We start from the raw sequence: 23,935 nt of genomic DNA, 5'->3' as shown, positions 1-23,935 counted from the left end.
GAATAAACTGCAGGTGCCAAGTGGAAATTTGTTAATTCTTAAGGACAGAATTACATTCTCTTTACAGTCCAAACCCACAATATTTTTTTTTTAAATGCACGTTTTGGTTTTGGTTTGGAGAAGGGTTAGACATTGTGGGAGGCAGTGAAGGTGGGGACACCACACCATGCTAGAGGGCCACATTGGAAATGGAAGGTGCAAGCTATGACAGGAAAGCACACCAATTCCCTACTTCCTCAGAATAGTTTGGCATGTCTCCAAGACTCTTACCAGTTTCTGCAGATGCACTGTAGAAAGCATCCTACAGGGATGCATCACAGCTTGGTTTGGCAAAAGCTCTGCCTTTGGCTGCAAGAAATTGAAATTACAGGCTGTTGTGGACACAGCTCAGTCCACACAAACTAACACCACCACCAACACCGCTCCTAATCTATACTTCACACTGCCTCGAGAAAGCAGCCAGAAGAACCAATGACCGTTTTCATCTCGGTGATCCTATCTTCTACCCTCTCCTGTTGAGCAGAAGATTGAAAAGTTTGAAAGCACATACCACCAGATTCAACAACAGCTTCTTCCCCGCTATTATAAAACTACAGAACAATTCTCTCATAAGCTAGGGTGTAGTCCTGATCTCCCAATTTACCTCATTGTGAACAATGCACTATTTTTTATCTACACTTTCTCTGTAAATGTAATGCTATAATGCTGTAACACTATATTCTGCACTCTGATCATTTTCTCTTTGCATGCAAACATGATAATAATACACAAATAGCATTAACAATCTAGACTGCCACATGCCTTACACAGGGAATAAAAATCAAACATTCCCAGTGCAAGCAGCTAAAGGGCCTGTCCCACTTCGCGACCTTTACAGGCGACTGCTAGCGCGTATTCCTCAACTTTCTTTTAAGCTTCACAAGCTCCTTTATCTACTCATTCATGGTTTTCACAGCATGTGGTTAATTCTCTACAAATGGAGCAATCTGCCCAGCCATCCATGCTCCATCCAAGGGACAAAGGTCCACCGTGAAAGGCAGCTCACCATATGTTACTGGGCACAAGAAACCCAGTTTTGATACAGAGACAGAATGTCAGGATGCAGTGACGGCACCATGCTCAGTAGCATTCCTTTGACAAAATGTCAGGTTAATTAACTTCTGAGATTTAATACACTCCATTTTTTCCTTCATGGCATTCTACCACCGGAAACAATTTTCACTATTACCTTTTAACTACGGTGCTTAATCATCACTACATTGCACTACAGATAGAGTATAGCAAAAACGACAGCACTACTGTACAGAGCCGTGCAGACAAGGATGGTCACAAACGTAATTCTTAGTCCACACACAGTTCTTTTTAAACAGGAGGAGCAATTAGATTGCAAGTGAGTTATAGTCTCTGAAGAACTAAGCAGAAAGATCGTAAAAAGAATGTAGATAAGAAGAAGAAACAAAGAGCTGCAGATGTTGATGTACAAAAAAAGACAGAGTGCTAGAATAACTCAGTGGGTCAGGCAGCATCTCGGCAGAACATGCATTGGTGACATTTCGGGTCAGGACCCTTCTTGTGGTAGTGGGGGGGGGGGGTGAATGGAAAGCTGGAAGAGAGGAGGGGCAGGATAAAGCCTGGCAAGTGATATAAGTGAGGAGATTTGATAGGTAGATGGTCGGACATATGCCAGAGGTGAAAAGATAATGCAGGTGAAAGGGGAGACGGAGGGGAAAAATGGATGCGTCCAAGTGGGGCACAGGAAGGGGGAGGGGGGGGGGGGGGGGGGGGGGAGGATGTTTAGTCAATTACCTATTTATTTGGTTGAGCCCCAAGCTGGGAGGCTTGGAAATTGAGGTGTTTACTGATCGAGGTTCCTGTGGCTGCTCATAGTTCAGTTAAAAGAAATGTTGTACCTTCCAAACCCCAGCATGGAGAGAGACAGGCATCGTACCCGATCATCAAAAGGTGATAAACCCCAGACATAATTAGATCTCCAGAGCCGATTTTTGATTCACTTCCATAATTCTGTTAGGTCACTGTATTTTAGTGCCATTAGGGAAGTTGCTCTTGCATTGCCACATTCACAGGTTCCTGGGCGACCACACATTTCACTGTACCAATTGGTATATGTGACAAATAAATGTATCTTGTATCTTGTAGTGAATTCACAGAAGGTCATGAAGCAACTGAGCCTGCCAGGCACTTGCTAAAACTGTCAATTTCCTTTACTGAACTATACAATCTGAACACAGAACTGAGAGATAAGACCTCTTCACAATAACCAGTATTATTTAAAGTGCAGCCGGCATGGTGAAGTGCAGCCAGCACAATGATGTGAGCTGTGCCTAGTGCGTGTTGGTTCCCATCTGAGCTATGAAGGGGGCGCTCCTCTGTGTGCAGCCATGTCAGCAGCGCGTCAGTTTTTCCAGCTTTTTAAATTTTTTTCGTATGTTTTAAAGTGTGTATTTTGTGTTTCTTCGTGTGTTTTGTGTGGGGGGTGGTGTGGGGGGTTAAGGGGGAAACCGCTTCGGTCGCCTCCTCCATGGAGAGGCGACTTTTTCCAGGTCGCCTCCCCCGTGGCCTAACATCAAGGATCGACGCGGCCTTTCCCGGAGACACGCCCGGGGCTTCAGCGGCGGGCGCAGCGTGGACTCTCGGCGTGGAGCGGGTGAGCCCTCGCTGGAGGGGAGCGCTCCGTTTCGCTGGCCCGGGGCAGCCGGCAGCCTGAAGTCGCAGCCTGAAGCCGCGGTCTGCAGAGCTCCAGCTGGTGCGGCGTCTACAGCCCGGCATCCCTCGTGGGGGACCCGGGGGAAGAAGAAGCCATCACTGCCGGCCCGCGGCCAACTTCTACCGCGGGTGCGGCATGGACTTACCATCACCCCTGGAGGGGAGCTTCGACCGCCGGCCCTGCAGTCTACGGTGCTTCTGGCTGCGGCGGGGACTTTAAATCTCGACCGCCGGCCTGCGGCCTACAACAATCTAAAGCCGCGGTCTCCGGTGAGGAAGAGCCGATCCTGGACTGACTGGACTCTGGTCCTGTACACGGGGGGGAAATGGAGGAGGACTGGCCAAATTTTTGTGCCTTCCACCACAGTGATGAATGCTGTGGTGGATGTTTGTGTTACAGTTTTATTGTGTGTTCTTTATTATTGTACTGCTGCTGACAACCCAAATTTCCACCAACCCTGGTTGTGTGGCAATAAATTATATCTATATCTAAGGTCAGGGATGAGGGTATACCGCTGAAATGTGTCATAGCAGGAATCATGGACCAGGGACCTAGGAGCAGGCCCAAGACCCAAGTAGAAGGATTCTAAAATCCTTATAAGGATTCTAGAAGGATAGAAATCTAAAACTTAAAAAGTGACAAAATCATGACAGAAAAATGTAACCAAATATTTAACGAACCTCATGCACAAAAGCCAAGACACTTTCCGAACCAGTTGGTATGGTGCAAACAGCCATCACAACATCAAAACATAATATAGACACTCGACCCGAAACGTCACCCATTCCTTCTCTCCAGAGATGCTGCCTGGTCCGCTGCGTTACTCCAGCTTTGTGTGTCTATCTTCGGTTTAAGCCAGCATCTGCAGTTCCTTCTTACTCAAAACATAATATGCTGGATATCGGAATTGGAACCTCACAATCTACAGCACAAGCAATTTTGTACATTTTTCTGACCACTAGACTAGCTCTTGAGAGTATGTTCTCCAACATTTGGGATCTGAGCTACATTCACCCTTTGATATTTAAATTCCCTGAGGTTAAATTTATTTTGATCAGTGATCTAGCCAGCTGTAATGAAGTTCATGACCTGCGACCAAAATGTGAGGCCAAATCTATCCTATTTCCAACAGTGGGAACTATACTTTAAAATACTTTGCTGTTGGATGTCTGTGCGTCTGAATTCTTTTTCTTGGTGAATAGTCTGTCAACGACACAGAATGGGCAAGGACTGATCCTCTGCAGGTATCCCAGGCCATATCATCTTCAGTGGAAGGTTCTAAATTTTGTTCCTATTTAGCCCTTCAAAGGAAGGATTCCTCAGTAAAATTAGATATATAAAAAAAACCCTAAGAAACTTGGGTAATATTCAGTTTTTAAATAAAAACAATTAGTTTCACAATGAATCATGAAAAACAACTGAACTAGATCTACAGAACATGGAATTTTCATTGATTGGTAACTGCCAAAATTCCTTGGTTTCAGAGAGATAGCATAGAAACTGCAAATGAAACTATATAAAGAAGCAAAAAAAAAGGAAACTTCGTCAATCAGTTTGACCCCTGTCGCTGGGAAAGGCTAGAAATTATTATTACAGCAGTCAATCACACAGCCAGGATGGTTTTATGAAAGAGAAATAATGTTTAACAATTTGCCAGCGTTTTAGTTGCATGCTACAAGAGGGCTGGAAAGGCTGTAGAAGAGTTTCACCAGGATGTTGCCAGAGTGTTCAACTGCAAGGAGAGACTTCAGTTGCAAGGAGAGACTTGAAAGGCAGAGGCATTAACATTTATGTGGAGGATAAGGGGAAACGTTTTTCACTTTGTATCCTATCCAAAGTGTCTATAACTGGAGGGCCCGGAAACCTGGGGGGGGGGGGGGGGGGGATTTGAGGAAGTAGTGTTTAGATGGGCATTTGAAATGTCATAGCAAAGGCTACAGAATGGGAATAGGATTAGCATTAATATTATAAAACAAGGCTGGCAAGAGCATGGTGGGCTAATAGGCTTATTTCCATGTTGAGCATTGCAAAAATAGGAACTGCACTAATATATGACTATGGAGAGGGAATTGGCTGACTAACAGAGTCAGGATAAATGGGTTCAGGATTCAAATTTTAGATAAGGAATCAGTTTATAGCGAGATGCCAAAGGGGTCAGTGCTGGGGTCTCAACTATTTATAATCCATGTTGATGAAGGGACTTAATTTTCTGATGATGCAAAACAAAGGGTGGGTTAGCAACTGATGAGGAGAACACAAGGAATATAGTCAAAAGGGGACAGAGTGCTGGAGTAATAGGGGTCAAGCAGATCTCTGGAAAAGATGGATAGGTGACATTCTGGGTCGGGACAGTTTTTCAGACCAGAATATGGACAGGTTACGTCAGCGGGCAGGATGTTGGCAGGCAGAAGATAAAATGGAAAAATGTGAGATATTGGAACGAGGAAAGATTATTATTATTAATTCAAATTATTATTGAAACAGAATGAGACTATGAATTATTGCAGGACAGAGATTTGTGGGTTCGAGTGCATAACACAAAATGTCAATGTAAAGGTCTAGTAAGTAGTTAGGAAGTCTGTGGAAATGTCTGTTATTGCAAGAGGTATTGGAGTCTACAACTAGTGATGCTTTTTGCAATATTACAGCGTGCTGTTGAGAGCAGACATGAAGAACTGCATACATTTCTTACAGGCATTGTATCAGGAAGATGTTCATTCCTTTCATTCAGGAATGAGAATGAACTTCTTTCAGGGAGCCGAGAATCTTTAGGTCTATGCAGAGAACAGTGGAGGAAGAGTTATTGAATATATTCAAGGAAAGACTTTCAGGTGTTTAAACTCCAGGGGTGTCAAGAGTGCATTGGGGAGGGAATGGAAAAGTGATATTGAAGCCATGATTGGATCAGTTATGATCTTACTGAAAGGTGGAACAAACTTGAGGGGGCAATCCTGCTCTTGTTTCTTATATTTTAAAATTTTATTCCTGCTCTAATTTGATCTACTAGTGGGACTTTAACAGTCGGTCACGTAAGAACACAAGTTAACCCTAACCCCAAACCAGCTAACACCCAGATTTTTAACAAAGGACGACTTAATACACACTAACCCCAAAGACACTTGTAATGTGTATGTCAGCAATTTTAAAACCACTTTAGAGATTAAATAACATGACACGCCTTCCTTCCCATGGAATAAATGCTGCCGTTTTATTTCGGTAGTCCCTCGTTATCAACATTGATTTGCTTCTGCTCCAGTTCTGAACAGTAGATGATTGAGTGTCATTGTATGATTAACGTAAGCTGGTCATTGTACATCATGTAGCACAAAACAGTACAGTACTGGAACAGGACCTTTGGCCCACAATGTCCATGCCGAACACGATGCCAAATTTAACTAATGTCTTCTGCCTACATAAGATCTTATCCCTCCATTTTTCCAACATGTCTTTTAAACTCTACTATCATATCTAACTCCACCACCACCCTTAACAGCTGTTCTAGGCACCACCACTCTGTGTAAAACAACGTGCCCCACACATCTCCTTTAAACTATCCCCCTCTGAACTTAAACCTATGCCTCTAGTCTTTGATATTTCTACCCTGAGAAAAATATTCTGATTGTCTACTCGATCTAAGCCACTCATAATTTTATATATTTATATCAAGTCTTCCCATAGCTCCAATGTTGTAGAGAAAAAATAAAAATGTTCCAACCTCTCCTTATAGCTAACACCCTCTAATCCAGGCAGCATCCAGGTGAGTTTCTGCACCCTTAAAAACCTCCCTCCTGTAATGAGGTGACTAGAACTGCTCACAAAGACACTTGTAATGTGTATGTCTGTAAATTTAAAACCACTTTAAGAGATGAAATAACATGACATAAACTGCAAGAATAACACCAGCTAGCACGTGGATTTGATAGTGCGAGCAGGTGATCCAGGGCTCTGCCAGCAGGTTGGTGGGTCCTGGTGTTGCCATTTCTGGTCAATTGGGCTGGATTTATCAAGGAACAAGTATATTTTTCTTAACCGCTGGAGTCACGACATCTTTCATGGCTCTAAGCTTTCCTCAACTTCAGGAGAAGTGTCGCCTGCATTGGTTTTAAACTCATGGGGCCTAAATACAAATGCACTATGTTGAACACAATTAGTTCTTAAATTTTGAACTCCCATCTACCAAATGTGCCTGTTCCTTCTCTCTATATTAGGAAAGTGAATCGTTGGGGGATGATCTTATAGAGCTATACAAAATCATGACAAAAATAGACTGGGTAAATGCACAGAATCTTTTACGTAGGGTAGGGGAATCAAGAAGGAATAAAGGACATAAGGTTTAAGATGAGAGGGGAAAGATTTAATATTTAACAGGAAACTGAGGGAAACAGTTTTATACTGTGGGCAGTAGGCAGTGGGCATATGGAAAGTACTTGCAGATTAAGTATTTGAAGCAGTTACAATAACAACATTTAAAATATATTTGGACAGGGATGGATAGGTACATGGATAGGAATGATTTAGAGGGATACGGGCCAAATGCAGACAAATAGAACTGGTGTAGATGGAGGCATCTTGGTCAGCATGGACGTGTAGGCCCAGGACCTGTTGCCGTGCTGTATGACTCTACATCTCTATTGTGCGACATTCATAAATGATTTCAAGCTGCAACACCCCTGAAAATGAAAATGGGAAAAAAAACCTGCAGATTATGAAAATCTGATATTAAGCAGACAATGCTGGAAACACTCAATAGGCCAGGAGAGAAAAACAATCAATGTTTCAGATCAAAGACCTTCATCAGAACTCAACTTTTCATCTGTCTCAATGAGATGGTCAATGTTCACTTGCTGAGAGAGCCACAACCAAGCCCACTCAGCCTGGCTAGACCCACAGATGGCATTTGCTACACTGGAGGTAACAACAGCAGGAAAATAGGAAGGTTGTTCCTACGTTCCCCAACTCCCTCATTCCATGAGTTCTAGACCAGACATATTCTCACTGGAGATGGACACAGAAAGCTGGAGTAACTCAGCGGGACAGGCAGAATCTCTGGAGAGAAGGAATGGGTGATGTTTCGGGTCGAGACCCTTCTTCAGACTGTTAGAGATAAGGGAAATGGAAAATATAGACGGTGATGTGGAGAGATAATGAATGAAAGATATGCAAAAAAGTAACGATGATAAAGGAAACAGGCCACTGTAAGCTGTTTGTAGGGTGAAAATGAGAAGCTAGTGCCACTTGGGTGGGGGAGGGATAGAGAGAGGGAATGTCACGGCTACCTGAAGTGAGAGAAAACAATATTCATACCATTGGGCTGTAAGCTGCCCAAGCAAAACATGAGATGTTGTTCCTCCAATTTGCGTTTAGCTTCACTGTGACAATGGAGGAGACCGAGGACAGAAAGGTCTGTGTAGGAATGGGAAGGAGAATTAAAGTGTCCATCAACCAGGAGATCAGGTTGGATCAGGTTAGCGAAGGTGTTCTGCAAAACGATCGCCCAGTCTGCGTTTGGTCTCGCCGACGCATAGGAGTCCACATCCTGAACAACGGATACAGCAGGTGAGGTTGGAGGAGGTGCAAGTGACCCTCTGCCTAACCTGAAAGGAATGTCAGGGTTCTTGGTTCTTGGCCCTCCAAAATATTCCAAATGGAATTTAAATTGGAGGTGGTGAAGGGAGGGCTTACTCTCTAGAATTTAGGAGATTGAGAGGGGATCTTATAGAAACTTACAAAATTCTTAAGGGGTTGGACAGGCTAGATGCAGGAAGATTGCTCCCGATGTTGGGGAAGTCCAGGACAAGGGGTCACAGCTTAAGGATAAGGGGGAAATCCTTTAAAACCGAGATGAGAAGAACTTTTTTCACACAGAGAGTGGTGAATCTCTGGAACTCCCTGCCACAGAGGGTAGTCGAGGCCAGTTCATTGGCTATATTTAAGAGGGAGTTAGATGTGGCCCTTGTGGCTAAGGGGATCAGAGGGTATGGAGAGAAGGCAGGTACGGGATACTGAGTTGGATGATCAGCCATGATCATATTGAATGGCGGTGCAGGCTCGAAGGGCCGAATGGCCTACTCCTGCACCTAATTTCTATGTTTCTATGTATAAGCCATAAAGGGTTATTGGGAAGAAAGAGCTACTTTAAATTTAGTTGCATCTGATTGGGTAACTATAGTTGGGTGGAGATTATTCCATGCTTTAATTGTGCGGGGTAAGAACGAATTGCTGTATACATAATAATAATAATAAATTTTATTTATGGGCGCCTTTCAAGAGTCTCAAGGACACCTTACAAAAATTTAGCAGGTAGAGGAAAAACATGTAAGGGGAATGAAATAAATAGTAGAGACATGACTAGCACACAAAGTAAAGACAGAATTCAATTCAAAACACAATATGAGGCAATTAATGCACAGATGAAAAGGGAGGGGGACGTGGGGCTAAGGATAGGCAGAGGTGAAGAGATGGGTCTTGAGGCGGGACTGGAAGATGGTGAGGGACACGGAATTGCGGATCAGTTGGGGGAGGGAGTTCCAGAGCCTGGGAGCTGCCCTGGAGAAGGCTCTGTCCCCAAAACTGCGGAGGTTGGACTTGTGGATGGAGAGGATACATCTGTCTTTGTAGCTGGGATCACAAATTGGATCGAATGCCCTCGTCTGCTCCTAATTGGTTTGGGTTTGGTGTAGATCTTGTAGTCTATGAGCTGACCATTTAACATTTTGTAAAAACAGGTCAAACGGTGAGCTTCACGTCTGTCTTGGAGAGGGTTCCACCCCAGAGAATTCAGAAGTTTGGTGACACTCGCTTCTCTCTCATAGGTGTTAGTAACAAATCGAGGTTCCCTGAACAGAGTCGAGGGAGGAGGGCTAGCGACAGATGCTGCATCTTCTGCGGTTGCAGGAGAAGGTACCTGGGGAGGGGGTAGTTTGGGTGGGAAGGGATGAGTTAACCAGGGAGTTGCCGAGGGAAAGGTCTCTGCGGAAGGCAGAAAGGAGTGGAGATGGGAAAATGTGGCTAGTGGTAGGATCCCGTTGGAGGTGGCGGAAATTTCAGAGGATTATGTATTTATCCCTAACGTCTGAAGAAGGGTCTCGACCAGAAACGTCACACATTCCTTCTCTCCAGAGATGCCTCCTGATCCACTGAGTTACTCCAGCTTTTTCTGTCTATCTTCGGTTTAAATTAGCATCTGCAGTTCCTTCTTACACATATTCTCACTGGAATGAATTATGTGCTTTCTGGATATAGAAGGTAAAAGGATTAGATAAAATCAGTTGTACAAAACTGTTTCAGCATAATAGGACTTCTTTAATCAAAAAATAGTCAGCCAAAACAGTATTTATGGATGAAAGTCAATTTATGGAAGTTTTGTAGGACAACAATTGATATACATGGTACTAATGAGTTGAAAATAAAGTTACATTTGTTTGAAAAAAACACTTTGTTTAAATTTCTCCAATTCACATTAGTACGGGTCTGATTGGCAGGTAGGTTCTTGACCAGATCTGGATGTGGTCCTTTCCTCCACACCTCCCTTCGAGCCCACTGCACTATTAATTTCCCAGCCTGGAATGGGAACACGTACTCATTTTCAGCCCTTTTACTGACTGCTGACAGTCTCTAATCACGGGAAAGCATCTTTTACAGCTTTGTCCAAGTCTCGGTGTCTGGGCTCACTGGTGAACTTTGTGTATTACAACTTGCATGCATGCACCTCTGACACACCTTGTTCTGCTTCCCTCAAAACCACAACTGGTTCACAAGAAACACAAGTCTCACCAATCAGTTGTGTGCCCTGAATTGTACACTCCCAAGTAAAGGAAAGTATGAACACAACATGAAATGAAGTGGAACACTCAGTCAGTTTAGCCTATGAAACAGACTTAGTCAACAAACTGGCCTCAGGCTGAATAATCATCATTTTTCAGCCCCACCACCTGTCCCCATGAATCATTCTACTTCTTACACCCAGGATTACAAAAGCAAAACAAAAAAAATAAAAAATCCTTAAAGGTCAAACTCAGGGACTGCAAAGAATGTCAAGAATATATGAAAAGCTGGAATTTAAAAAAATATTAATTGAAACAAAAAGGGCAGCGAGATCTCCAAATGTTCCATGATGTCAAGGAACCAATCCTGTCTACTGCACTGTCCAACACACAGCATGACCCTCACGTAGACAGGCAGAGTATGGGCTCCGAGGCTAAAACACCAACCTGAAGGAACAAACTTGCCTTTTGCAAACTCAGGCTGTTCCAGTTCACAGTACTGCCAAAGTAACACGTGTTAAAGTAAAATCACAACTATTATCTTGGAAATACAGCAGCCAATTTGGGTATAATAATTCCCAAACACAGCAATGTCCATTGATCTTTTTAAAATACTGCTTGAAGAATAAATATAGGCCTAACAATATTATTTCATGATCAACACCTCAACAGGGTAAAATGCTCCATGGTGCCTCACAGGAATGTGATCAATAAAGAGTTGAAATTGAGGGGTTGGAGGTAGATTATAAGGAATTGGCTAAAATAAGTGAGCGATAGTGAGATTAGGCTAGGAACAGTGCTTAGTGCTTCAAAGGCATACAGCACTGCTGCCTCTGGTAACTATTTAGATTCAGTGACTCTAGTGGCTGGAAGGGTTTGCAGAGGTGCAGTAGGGCAGGGAGATGGACACATTTGAAAAGTAAGAATAGAATTTAACGATGCTCAGGACAATCTGCCCACTGGAAAGCCCAGAGACCTTTATTTGATGAAAGATGATCTGAAAGGAATACGCTTGAAATATTCAAAGTTCTCAAGTCATGATAGTAAGAAGTGATGTTACAATAGCAATGCCACTTCCAACATAAATTTGGGCACCTATAAATGTGCGTATTACCAGTAATGCCACATCATGCACATTAACAACAGGGATTATTTCAGGATCTTTAATACTTGGTCATTCATTAAGTCAGCCAACTATGATTAATGCTACAATTTTATCATGTCAGGTAAGTAAAATAAAATCTGAATGCAACAAGGCCATCTAACCCGATTTACAGGTTGTCACATAACCTGAAGCTCTCAGATATTTCCTGCTTCTTCCTCCCTTATTCACAGCATCATATCATCTCAGTGATATATCAAATATTTAATCCCTATGTTATGTCTGGTATCAGTTGGTTTCAGACATAGCCATCGAGTCATACAGCATGGAAAAAGGTCCTTCAGCCCAACTTTCCCATGCCAACCACGATGCCCCATACATTATTCCCACCTGCCTGCATTTGGCCCATATCCCTCTAAATCATTCCTATCCATATACATGTCCAAATGTCTTTTAAATATTGTTATAGTAGTTACCTCAATTACCTCCTCTGACAGCTCATTTCAAATACCTACCTGTGTGAAAAAGTTGTCCTTCAGGTTCCCATTAACTCTTTCCCCTCTCACCATAAACCCAAGTCCCCTCGTTCTTGATTCCCCTAGCCTGGACAATTCATCCTGTCTCTTCGTCTTGTGATCTTATACACCTCTAAAACATCACCCCTTAGGCTCATGTGCCCCAAGGAATAAAGTTTTCCCAATCTCTTCTATTAGCTCTTGCCCTCAAGTCCTTGCAACATCCTCGTAAACCTTTGCTGCATTCTTTAGAGCTAAACAACATCCTTCCTATACTATTCCTATCCGGGTAACCAAAACTGAACACACTACTCCAAATGTGGCCTCACCAACATCTTGTACAACTGTAACATAACAGTTCACAGTCTGACATTCACAATCTGAAGAATGGTCTCTACCCCAAATGTCACCTATTCATTTTCTCCAGAGATGCTGTCTGACCTGCAGAGTTACACCACCTTTTTTGTGTCTATCTTCGGTTTAAGCCAGCATCTGCAGTTCCTTCCTACACATGTAACATAACATCCTATACTCAATACCCTGACTGATGAAGGCCAATGTGCCGAAAGCTTTCTTGACCCCCGTATCTACCTGTGACACCACTTTCAGGAACTATGTACCTGCACCTCTAAATTCTCTGCTCTCCAACACTCCCCAGGGTGCTGCCATTCACTGTGAAGGTCCTGCCTTGGTTTCACTTCCAAAAAATGCAACATCTTGCACTTATCTGCGTTAAACTCCATTAGCCATTCATCGGCCCACTTGCCTAACTGATCAAGCTGTAATTTTGATAACCATCATCACTATCTACAATCCCACCTAATTTAGTGTCATCTGCAAACTTACCAATCATTCCTTCTACATTCACACCCAATTCGTTGAGATAAACAACAGCAATGGGTCCAATTCCTAAGGCACACCACTAATCACAGGCCTTCAGTTTGAAAAACAATCTTCCACCATCACCATCCGCATACTTCAATGAAGCCAATTCTCTATCCAGTCTTCAAGCTCTCCTTGATCCCATGTGATCTAACATTTCAGAGCAGTCTACCACACATTATCAAATGTCTTGCTGAAGTCCATATAGACAACGAGTACAGTTTTGGGTGTGTAACTGTCATGAATCTCTTTTGAGTTTCATATGTTCACTGATGAAGAGTTCAGCATTTGGTTTTTCCAAAATATTTCAGATCTAGCCAACAGTAAGCAAGTAATCACAGACCACCACATATCAGCACATGCATTGTGCAATTGGGAAACTATCAGCATCTTATCATAATGCTGGGCTTAACCCTACAGCACTTTTTCAGAACCTTGGGGGACAGAGATCCATTAATGAGGCAAGCAAGTATACTAGCTGTTTGCCTGCAGTGCTGCAAACAAACAAGGAATTTTGTGGGAAATGATATTTCACTCATTACTCAAATGCACGTTTCATCAGAATATGGTTTTAGTTGGAATAAGACACAGCTCCCACAATGATGTATCAAGGCTTTCTGAGAAATATTTAATCACTCACGACTTTGATATCTCTAAAGTCACAAGATCGCCAGCTCCATTATATACAAGTTGTTGGTTATATACAAGTTATTGGTTAGCATAGAGCATGGCGTTTTCAAATATTCAGTTACAATACTCAATTTCTGCAAGTAACCATGTGAAAAAGTGTTGGGGAAAAGGGTTCAAGATAAACCATAGGTGGTTCAGAGAGGTGTATGCAGTTATATACACTGGTCGGTCACATGCATCCTATTAATTGGAGAACTGGACCCTAAAGGCACATTGGGAGTATTGTGTGTAGTTCTGGTTTGTAGAAAGGATGTGGAGGCTGTGACGAGGGTGCAGAAAAGGTTCACAAGAATGCTGCCTGGTTTAAACAGTATTGGCTATGAGGAGAGATTGGACAAACTTGGATTGTTTTCTCTAGAGCGTCAGAGACTGAGGGGAGGCCTGATAGAAGTTTATAAAATTATCAGTGGCATAGATAGGTGAGAAAGAGAAGGTTTAAAGGAAATGTGAGACACAAGTTTTTTTTGGTACAGAGAGTGGTAGCAGCCTGGAACGTGCTGACGAGGGAAAGGGTAGGAGCTGATGTGATAGTGGTGCTTCGTAGGCTTTTAGACAGGCACATGAATATTCCGGTATTGGAGGGATTCATGTGTTGGCAAATGGGATCAGTTGTATTTGGCATCATAGTCAGTACAATCATCATGAGCTGACGGGTCTGTTCTTGTCGTATGTTCTATGAAGGCATCATGCACTTTGTGCCATTTTGGAGTAGCCTATTTGAACGGAGTCTTTTCTCAGTGATTGAATGAGCAACAATACAGGATTAAATTAAAAGTGACACTGTTCCACCCCGTCCTCCTTTGCCACCTGCACCAATCTACCCAATGATCAGCGACGGGAGTAGTCCCCAGAAGTGGAGTTAAGAGAAATACCATTGTGCAGGTTTGCTCAGAGCATGACAAGAGGACGGCTGTAACCAACCAGGCATTCCTGTACACATTCACGTTCACACCACATGCAACAAGAAAATCCACCCACCACAATGCTTCATGAAGAAAACAACTTCTTTAAGAACTATAGCTTCTGAACAAAGATTTAGAGAGCAATGTTCAGAGACAGCAAAAGTCGATTTAGAGCACCAGAGTTTAGTCTAGGTTTGCATGTCTCGTGCAGGTGTTACCTAGGTCAATATAGTTGAGGCATTAAACAAAACTTTATATACATTTTCACAAAAGATGTACCAGGAACAGGAGTTTAAACCAGTTGTTCCTAACCTTTCCTGAATGCAAGCCTCACTTGCTCATGCTCAAGGGTAATATATGCAGCTCCCATAAACGTCAAATATATCACCAGTCGCTGTTTTTAAGGAATTTGGGTCGCCCCAGGGATTCATGTAGACAGTCAACAGCGTTACGGCCAGGGACACTGGGTTGCCAGGTATATCTATTCCTCAACCTTTACTTTACTTGTCAACTTTCTAACCAAATCACCTTGATTTTTAAAGCTGCACAGACCCTCTGCTGTCATCCCAACTCTTCGCCCTCCATCTCAAAATGGAAACTATAACTAAAGGGTTTACCTATGAATAAAATAAATGGCATATTGACAGTAGTCCAGAAAAAGCACCTGAGAAATTCAGGAGACCAACATTTGAAAGAACCCCAAGCCTGGTGAGCCTACATCGCGGACACTACACCAGGACATGCAGAGGGAGCAATGGATTCATGAGGATTATCCAAAATTCCCTAATTTTTATAACAGGTCATGTGCAATTGAAAGTAGCAAATTTACCAACTCCTCAGAGGGGAGAGAAATAATATTCGACAGAGTTCGCATGATTTCAATAAAAGTGTTTGACAAATTAATTTTATTTGAGAATGTAAATCGCAAGATAAGAGGAGGAACATCTTATTTTTCAAAATGCATGAAATGACATAGAAAGGCTTGTAATATAATACGGGTGGACTTCATCACTGAGCATGGATGATTGGTTAAAGCACAAAAAACAAAGTGGGACCAATCTGGTATTTTTCAAATTGGCAGCCTATTCCGGTAGTGTGTCAATGATCGGTACTAGGCCCAGGTTTTAGTGAAATATTCTGTGACATCAAGGTTGCCAATGATACAAAACTGGGAGGGAGAATGAGCTTCGAGAAAGAGGCAGATGCTGCAGAGGGATATAGGTCAATTATATACACACACACAAGAGAATGAGAAAGATAATGTGAAACAGTGATAATGTGAAACAGCCTTTTTTTTTTAAAGAAACAAAATAATTTTGGTGTGCTGGTTTATGAAGTATAAAAGTATTACCTCCATACAGAAAGCAATTGTGAGGCAACTATAATCCATTTTTTGCCTCGACTGTAAGGAGATTGAAGTACTAAAATCTATTCATCAGAGAAGCCAAGCGCAGGTGACCTATTTGGGGATTATCTACATTCAGTCCATAGGGGTGAACCTGGGTTTCCTGAATTATCTGTTGTTATGACTGATTTGGACCTTGTGGTGGTGAAGGAACAGTAATGTATTTCTAAGTGAGGATGGTATGCAACTTGGAGGGGAACTAGTTGGTGGTTGCATCCCAATCTGCCTGAAGCCCTTGTGCTTCGTGATCATAGAGGATGCAGATTTGGAGCTGTTATTGGATTATCCTGGGGAAATGACTGCACTGATTTGTGTAGCAGGTACAGATTGAAGAGGCTTGGTACTAATGGTGGAGGGAACACATTTTAGAGTGGTAGATGGGGATCAAGAAATTGCAGAGAGTTGTAGATGTAGCCCAATGCACCACACAGACCAGGCATTGCCTACTGTACCCAAGTTTGACTTAATTGTATTTAGGTATAGTATTGTCTGTTCTGATTGGATAGCATGGAAAACAAAACTCTTCCCTGTACCTTGGTACACCTGACAGTAATAAATCTAAACCTAAAAGCCAAACACAAGTGGGCTGGTTTGTCTGGATGGTGTTGAGCTCGAGAGTTGCTGGAATTGTACTCACCTGGCCAATGGGGAGAGAAGCCCATTACACTCTTGACCTACAGATTGTGGTGATGTCGGGTCCAAATCACTTGCCAAAGCTTACCGAACATCCAAAAATATTTATGTCACTAGTCCCATTGAGTTTCAGATCAAAGGTGATCCCTATGAGACTGATGGTGGTGGATATAGTGATTGTAATTCCATGGAACACATTTTGTCAAATGTGGCGACAACAAGCCCATGGGGATGTGGAGGACTGTCACTCCTTTCTCATTATTGTAATTCAGCTCTCTGGTCTGTGTCTGGACCAAGAATGCCAATCAGGCCTGAAACAGACCAGCATAGCAAAACCAAAACTGTGCATCAGCAAGCAAGTTATTGGTCAGTAACTTCCATCTATAGTAAGTATCACCTTGCTGATAATGAAGAGTAGACTGATAGGCAGGTATTTAGCAGGATTCGATTTGTCCTGCTTTTTGTGAACAGGTCATAAATGGACAACTTTTCACATTGTCAGAGAGATGCCAGTATTGGAGCTGTATTGGAACAGATTGGCTGGGGCCATGAGCCGCTATTCAGTGCCAGATGTTGTCTGGTCCTCTCGCCATTTTTGTATCCAGCAGTCTTAACTGCTTTTAAATATCACAAGGGCACCAAAATAGAATGAATGGCAATAAAAAAAAAAGGAAAGAAGGAAAGGTTTAATCTGACAGGCGTGCCATAGCTTCACTCACTAAAAGAGCCTTCAAAGCAACCAAACTACTTGGTCAAGGGTTTGGATATTAAACACAGCAACAATCATTGCAAATATTTCAAAACCTAAAATATTATTTGGAACAATACTTGCTCCGTTATCTTTGTTGCTCTGTGGTACTGCTTTCAACTCTTCTAGGTCCAAGCAAGAATCGAAAGACCAGATTACAAAAGCCTAGGGTGACATTTTAATGCATTACTATTGGGCTTGGTTTATTGGAGGTAATAAAATACACAGGGAAATTGAGATAGTTTGCTACAAAAGGCAATGTGATATTCATTTAGTTTTGGTTATATTGAGACATACATGTTCCCCCGATCACTAGGATAAGGGATGCTTTAAATAACAGTGCCAGGAAATCTGTTGTTTGTACCCAAAATGGCTGATGAGATCGAGGTTTAACATCTCATCTGCATGTTAGTACCATCTACACTCCCTTTGGAAGCGTAGATACAGGCCCTTCGGCCCATTGTATCTATGCTGATCATCATGATCTATAACAATCCCACGCCACCATCTCTGCCTCGTACCCTCTATGCCCTGCTCATTCAGAATCTGTCCAGATGCCTCGTTTGTTGTTACTGTTCCTGATTCTACTTTAGAAATGTCAAGTGCTTTGGAACATCCTGAAAGGACTGCAAAGGGCAATTCATGAATGCAAGTTTCTTTATTTTGCTTTCAGCAGCTTTAGGCGCACTGGCAAGATCTGAAATGTTAGGAGCCACACCTCTCAAAACAAAAGTGCGACTGCACATACCAATTTCGCCAGAAAATGGTCTTTAAGATATTATTTTTCTCTATTTGCTTTGTGACGTGGATCACACAGAGAGAGGCCCCTCTGCTTTAATGTTCATCCCCAGAGCACTTACAAATGGGAAGTACACTAAGTGATGTGGATCATACAGATATACAGCATAGAAACGGACCCTTTGGCCCACGTGTCCATGCTGACCAGCTTGCCTACCTAAATCTCACTTGCGTGTATTAATTCTATAACCCGTAAGGCCTTGCTCATTCTAGTACCTGTCCAGATGCCTCTGAAATGTCATTACTGTTCCTGCCTCTACCTCCTCTGGCTGTTCAGTCTAGATACCAACTACTCTTGATGATAATGTGGACAGTGAAGAAGATCGCTTCACAAAACAACATAATTCAACTGGGAGAATAAATGGCAGATGGAACTTAACTTCCAGCCTTCCTGGTGCAATACACTGTGAACATGCACTGGATAAAAGGAAGCGATGAGCTTGTGATGGACTAAGCTGCATTCACTGCTCTCTGCAGGTTCAGGCAGTCAAGAGCATAGCAGTTGCCAAAGCAAGCTGAGATGCATTCCACCAGAATACTTTCTATCCCGCATCTGTAGTAGTTCAAGAGAATCATTGTGGACATGTTGAATCTTCACAGGCGCCCAAGACAAAGCTGATCTGCTTTTTTGATCACTGCATCAACGTGAAGGGACCAGGTTATTTTGCTGGTGATGTGGATGCTGAGGACTTTGAAGCTGCTTACCATCTCTATAGCAGTTGTTGATGAGGACAGGTTTGTGTTCACCTCTTCCCACTTCCTTAGATGAATAAACAATTCTCTTGTCTTGCTGCTGTTAATGGCCAGGAAGTTGTCCTGACTCCATGACACAGTTTTTGGATCCATTTCCTGTACTTTGTCTCGTCATTGTTGTATATCCAGCCGGCAACAGTGGTGAACATAAAGATTGAATTGGTGTTATTCTTGGCCATACAGCCATGGGTGTACAGGGAGAGGAGCAGGTAACACAAATCTGAGGATCATCAGTGTTGAGAAGGTGCTGACTATCTCTATTCAGTTCTTCCTTTGCTAAGCAAAAATAAATCTTGTTTCTCAGAATCCCTTCTAATTATGTTCCCACTACTGATGCAAGACGCTCTGATCTCTAGTTGGTTTAACTTTCACTCTTTTCCCCCTACATCTGTCCTCGGCATGGCATTGCCAACTCCACCCCTCAATCCATTACAGTTCTGTCAACAGCAAATTGAAAAATAACTTTATACAATTCAATTGTGACCAACAGGGACACTACTGAAGAAGGGATGCTGCCTGATCCACTGAGTTAGTCCAGCACTTTGTGCCTTTCCAGGATCACTATAACTAGCCTGCTAAAAGTACTTTATGGAAGGACCAGGGTTTTACCTAGTACTTGATTCACAACTACCATAAGTTCTGATAACCTTTGCACTGCATTCCCATAAGGACTGTCAGAGACACTGGACAGGTGGGGAATTACTAACCCCCATAAATTACTTCCCTAGACTCGTATGACAGTGCTTTGATCAACATTAAAGAGCAGCAACATGCAGCCTAGGCGAGGGTTTAACTTTGTTCTCTTTAGCCTGATTGAACACTGCAATTAGGTAGAATACTCAACCTCTCTCAGCTAGTTTGTAATTGCCAATGTGTTGGAAATCCAGAGCACATCAGGAACCCAGGCCTCAACTGCTCAGTTAACTCCATGCAGAGGCTGAGCGAAGATCCATGCCTAATGCAGAGTGTTTAAAAAGCACCAGTAAAATAGTGTTATTGACATTTCACCAACGTGATTATATGGCATCTTTGCTCTTGTCTATACATTTATTATATCTCAGGGCCATGGTTTGCATCTGAAGATACTGATATATTATTTAAACCGATAAAGCAGCTTCTCCTAAGTTTCCACAGTTTGGAAAGATCTCTCACTCGTTGCAGCTCCCTGCAGCCATTAGTTTCATAAAATAAAACAATCTGTCTAGTCAAGAATGAATAAATCATATAATTTATGGCCCAGGCTCTTTGTCAAAGATAGACTGTTGCATATCTAAGGATGCACATGGAAATTAGAGGCATCCAAGTTGTGGTCTCAGTCAGCTGGTTTGTGAGCCAAACCCCTGAAGGTCTGCTCTGCTGAAGAACTTCATCTTAACTGCTTCTACATAATATTTCCTTCATATTGCTTACTGATTTGAAGCACACTTGTGTGTCCTTGCTCATATGTTACAAATCTTTCCGAACAGAATTCTTACTTGGAGAAGCTTCCTAATGACAATGCAAACCTTCCTCGATGCAACCCCTTCCTGATAAGTGCCCGAAAGAAGAATGCATTAGATCTTGCAGGCAATTTTTCCTTACATATTTAATTCTTCCAATAATGGAGGAGTTTAGCAAAAATTTCAAGAACAAAGTTGCAGATGAAAATTCACTTAATATTTTTTATTTCAAATTTTCCATTTTGGTGTGACTGCCTTCACAATTCAAATTATTTAATAATTTAGCAATTCTGTTCAATAATGACTTGGAATTTTCATCAAGTTATGCACATAACCACAAATTGTAAAAAAAAAAAGGTAGAGATTCATAAATGAATTTAAAGATTCTTCATCAGTTTCTCAGTATCCGTCCTTACTTGCTTTTGCTTTTGCTTTTGCAGGATTAAAGAATTCAGTGAGTTCTCATTGTCACCTTTACACATGAAACATTTAAGAAGGGTGTAACACATCAGTAAGCTGTGTCCCCCCTGAGTGAATAGCTGTGTTATGACGATGGACAAGTACTTTCTGCTGGATTACCATCGACTGTGATTTCCCCAAACACAGATTTGACAATTCAATTCTAAAGCTTGTGTACTTTAAGAAAGGAAAGAATCAAGCGAAAAAACAACAGGGTCGTATGCGTGCAGAAATGGCATGTAAACAGTTCCATTTATCCCCCCAAAAATGTTGAAAATTAGCAGTGTTTGAGCTTCAAATAAACAGTCCAGGAAACTGAACATGTTATTTTGAGGCTGTCTTTTGGCAGCTGAACGTAACCGGGACTACTCCGTGATTTGGGGAGACCGCATACTTTTGTTTCATTTGAAGACAGCTTCTCTTTCAAGAGATAACAATTTGACTAAGATTCCTGCATTATTAATAAGTTAACCCACACCTTCAAGCATCACATTTCCCTCTTCACTGGTCATTTCCAGTGCACTTCCCTCGCAACAGACATTTGCACATTTTCAACCCATTCACCTGGACTACTTTGAAACACTGGATGAACATTTTGAAAAGGTTTGTACGAATCAATGAGTTACCGACAGCACAGTTGGTAAAAGTCAGCTGCCATTGTACAGCACATAATTTTGTACGTACTTCAATCCATTACCTGCCATCACAAAACATAAACATTTACACAAAATTCTTCAAGACAATGACGTTGTCTAGTAGTTTCCAACATTAATAGAACTAAAACGTCAAGTTCTTCACTACCCATAATCCAAAGACTAGAAATGACAGTCAAGTATAGGATTTTGAACGTCAGCCCTATTACAATCACAACATAATTGCAACTTTTCATTCTATTCTCGGAACTATCTCAGGGTTTTGATAAAGATGTTTCAATAAGTAAATTAAATCCAGTAATCTGTAAAGTTGTCATTCTTAATAGTTGCTAATCTTGAACTTGGCTGCTCAAAGTGACAGTTGTGATTTAATCTAGTTTATTTAAGATATTAGTTAAATTATTTAAATATTTCTATTTAGAAAATCACAAATGTAATTAATTCAACTGCAGTGCAGAGTCTGGAAGCTTTACTCCGAGGTGGCCCTTATGAAGGATAACTTGCCGAATAAATCATACTAGGAGCCAATCTGTAGAGGTCCTGAAGCGGTGGATGCGAGGTTTGTATACTTGTTGATCTACTTACCTCACTGTACTGTGACTGGGCTGCATTCTCTAGGTACAGCATGTTTGCAGCTATGTTGATGAGCACCTCTGTGCCGTCTCCTGGCTCCAGATTTGTGCTATGTATATGGTGGGTCCTTTACTTCAGATTGAGTGAGTGTGTGTGTTTTTAAAGCAGATTCTCTTATATCCAGACCTGGTTGAACAGGTAAAGTGCAAAGGGGTGGGATCTCCACACCAGCTGCCAGCCAATCTTTCCCAAAGTTCCACCTGAAACTTTTAAACTTACACCAATGGAATTCTCCAGTAGCTAATCTACATATCAGCCTCTCCCCCACTATTATTTTCCTTACTTCCTACTTTTCCCAGACTTTCTCTTTCCCTTCATGAAGATTAATTGTCGTTGCTGCTTATTTATTATCAACGTGACTTTAGGATGTTTCCCTGTCATTTGTAACTAGATTGGAGTGGGGAGGTTAATAGGAGGAGATCTTTGACAATAAGTGCAGCTGTTAATTAGCAAAATCACAGCTCCCCACTGTAGCAGTGCTCCTTCCCGCCTCACCTCCCGCTTCTGTACAATCAACCAGCTAATTGACAACAATAACAACACAGTGACCTCTGCTCTCTGCCCTACTCCAGGCACTTAGTACATTTACTGAAGCTTGCTCTGGAGATACTTATTGTAAACCTGGTTAGAGCCGTAATGTGGTTCAGGCACAATTAAGGAGTAATATACAGGTGTACAACTATGGCCGTCAAGTGAAAAGGTAAAAGACACGAGCTAGAACTTGGAGTCATTTAAATCAGCAATTCCCTAACTCAAACTGATCAGTCAGGGATAATGTGTATATTAACCCCTTCATTGCATCATCCTTTTCAACTGTTAGAACGTATTAACATGCTGACTGCAATTAAGTTTTTTTGGATATTATAAAAATTTTCCTATTCAATTCAATTTTAATGAACTGTGGCTCTATCTTACATAGCAGCAATATGAAAACAGGTTATCTTCCCCACACACACACACTGCAGCTCATCAGTTTGAATTGGTCCCCAGCTTTACAATTTATGATTGGCTGTAGCCTCGTCGTGTTCAAATTTAAACATTCTCAATTAAGCTGCTGCACGATTTCATAAACTAGAAACTGGAATCTGGATTATCCAGGGCTCAGTGATAAAAGGAGTGGATGTGAGAGAAGTGGTGAGGCACGGTGTGGAAGGGCACAGTGACATTAGTTCTAGAACTCAGCCACATCGCTGAGCTGCTGGTGAACAGAACAGGCAGCAGGGAACATGGTAGGCTGTGGCAGAAGCTGCACACCTCAGCTGCAAATTGGCACACATCTGGGACCAGTGAATGGTGAAGACAAAAAAGCGATAATCTCAATAAAATATTGAAAAGCCACGCCCCCAAAACATGTTGAATTGTAAAGATGACTCTGAGACAGGAAGGTGACACCATAATGAGTTGAAGGTGAAATGTTCTGCAAGAAATGAGTCATCCACAATAGTTTCAAAATCACAAGTACGGAAATAAAAATGAGCACCTGAAAACATTCTATTGCTGCATTTCTCTGTAAAACCATCACAACGTTCAGACCTTTCATGGTCCTTCAATCTTCATCAAGGTTATTTCCATCCATAGTGGGCAAGGGTCTGGGGCTATTCCCCCTTTCCCTGAAACTTTTGCTTGTGTTATAGGAAATTAAACACCAAAGCTCAAAAATAAAGAGGTACCAATGATGCAATGTGGCCGACTTAGAGCTAACTAACCATCTACTTCACAGTAAACAAATACACAATTCACAGGAAGTAGATTGCATATTTGGCACCAAGCATACAAGATGTTGTTGTTAACTGATGAAGCAAGTGCTGAACATTGATGGAGGGGATGGATGATAT

At 42.0% G+C, this 23,935-nt stretch overlaps 1 protein-coding gene across 5 annotated transcripts in view; it reads right to left on the bottom strand.

Annotated features, from left to right (window-relative positions):
• The window catches only part of tp63 (tumor protein p63), a 109,293-nt gene that overhangs the window by 51,627 nt on the left and 33,731 nt on the right, over nucleotides 1-23,935 (bottom strand). For 2 of the 5 annotated variants that reach the window (XM_033031689.1, XM_033031691.1), the window contains exon 1: nucleotides 22,053-22,223. The exons of the other annotated variants lie outside the window; for them this stretch is intronic. In XM_033031689.1, coding sequence (XP_032887580.1) covers nucleotides 22,053-22,094 — 42 coding nt within the window. In that variant the 5' untranslated portion in view covers nucleotides 22,095-22,223. Of the gene's footprint in view, nucleotides 1-22,052; nucleotides 22,224-23,935 lie in introns of those variants that run through there. 5 annotated transcript variants of the gene reach the window in all.

Source organism: Amblyraja radiata, chromosome 13 (assembly GCF_010909765.2).
Source record: "Amblyraja radiata isolate CabotCenter1 chromosome 13, sAmbRad1.1.pri, whole genome shotgun sequence".
Lineage (NCBI taxonomy): Eukaryota > Metazoa > Chordata > Chondrichthyes > Rajiformes > Rajidae > Amblyraja > Amblyraja radiata.
Note: the sequence above shows the minus strand (reverse complement) of the source record. Positions and strands in the feature narration are given on the sequence as shown.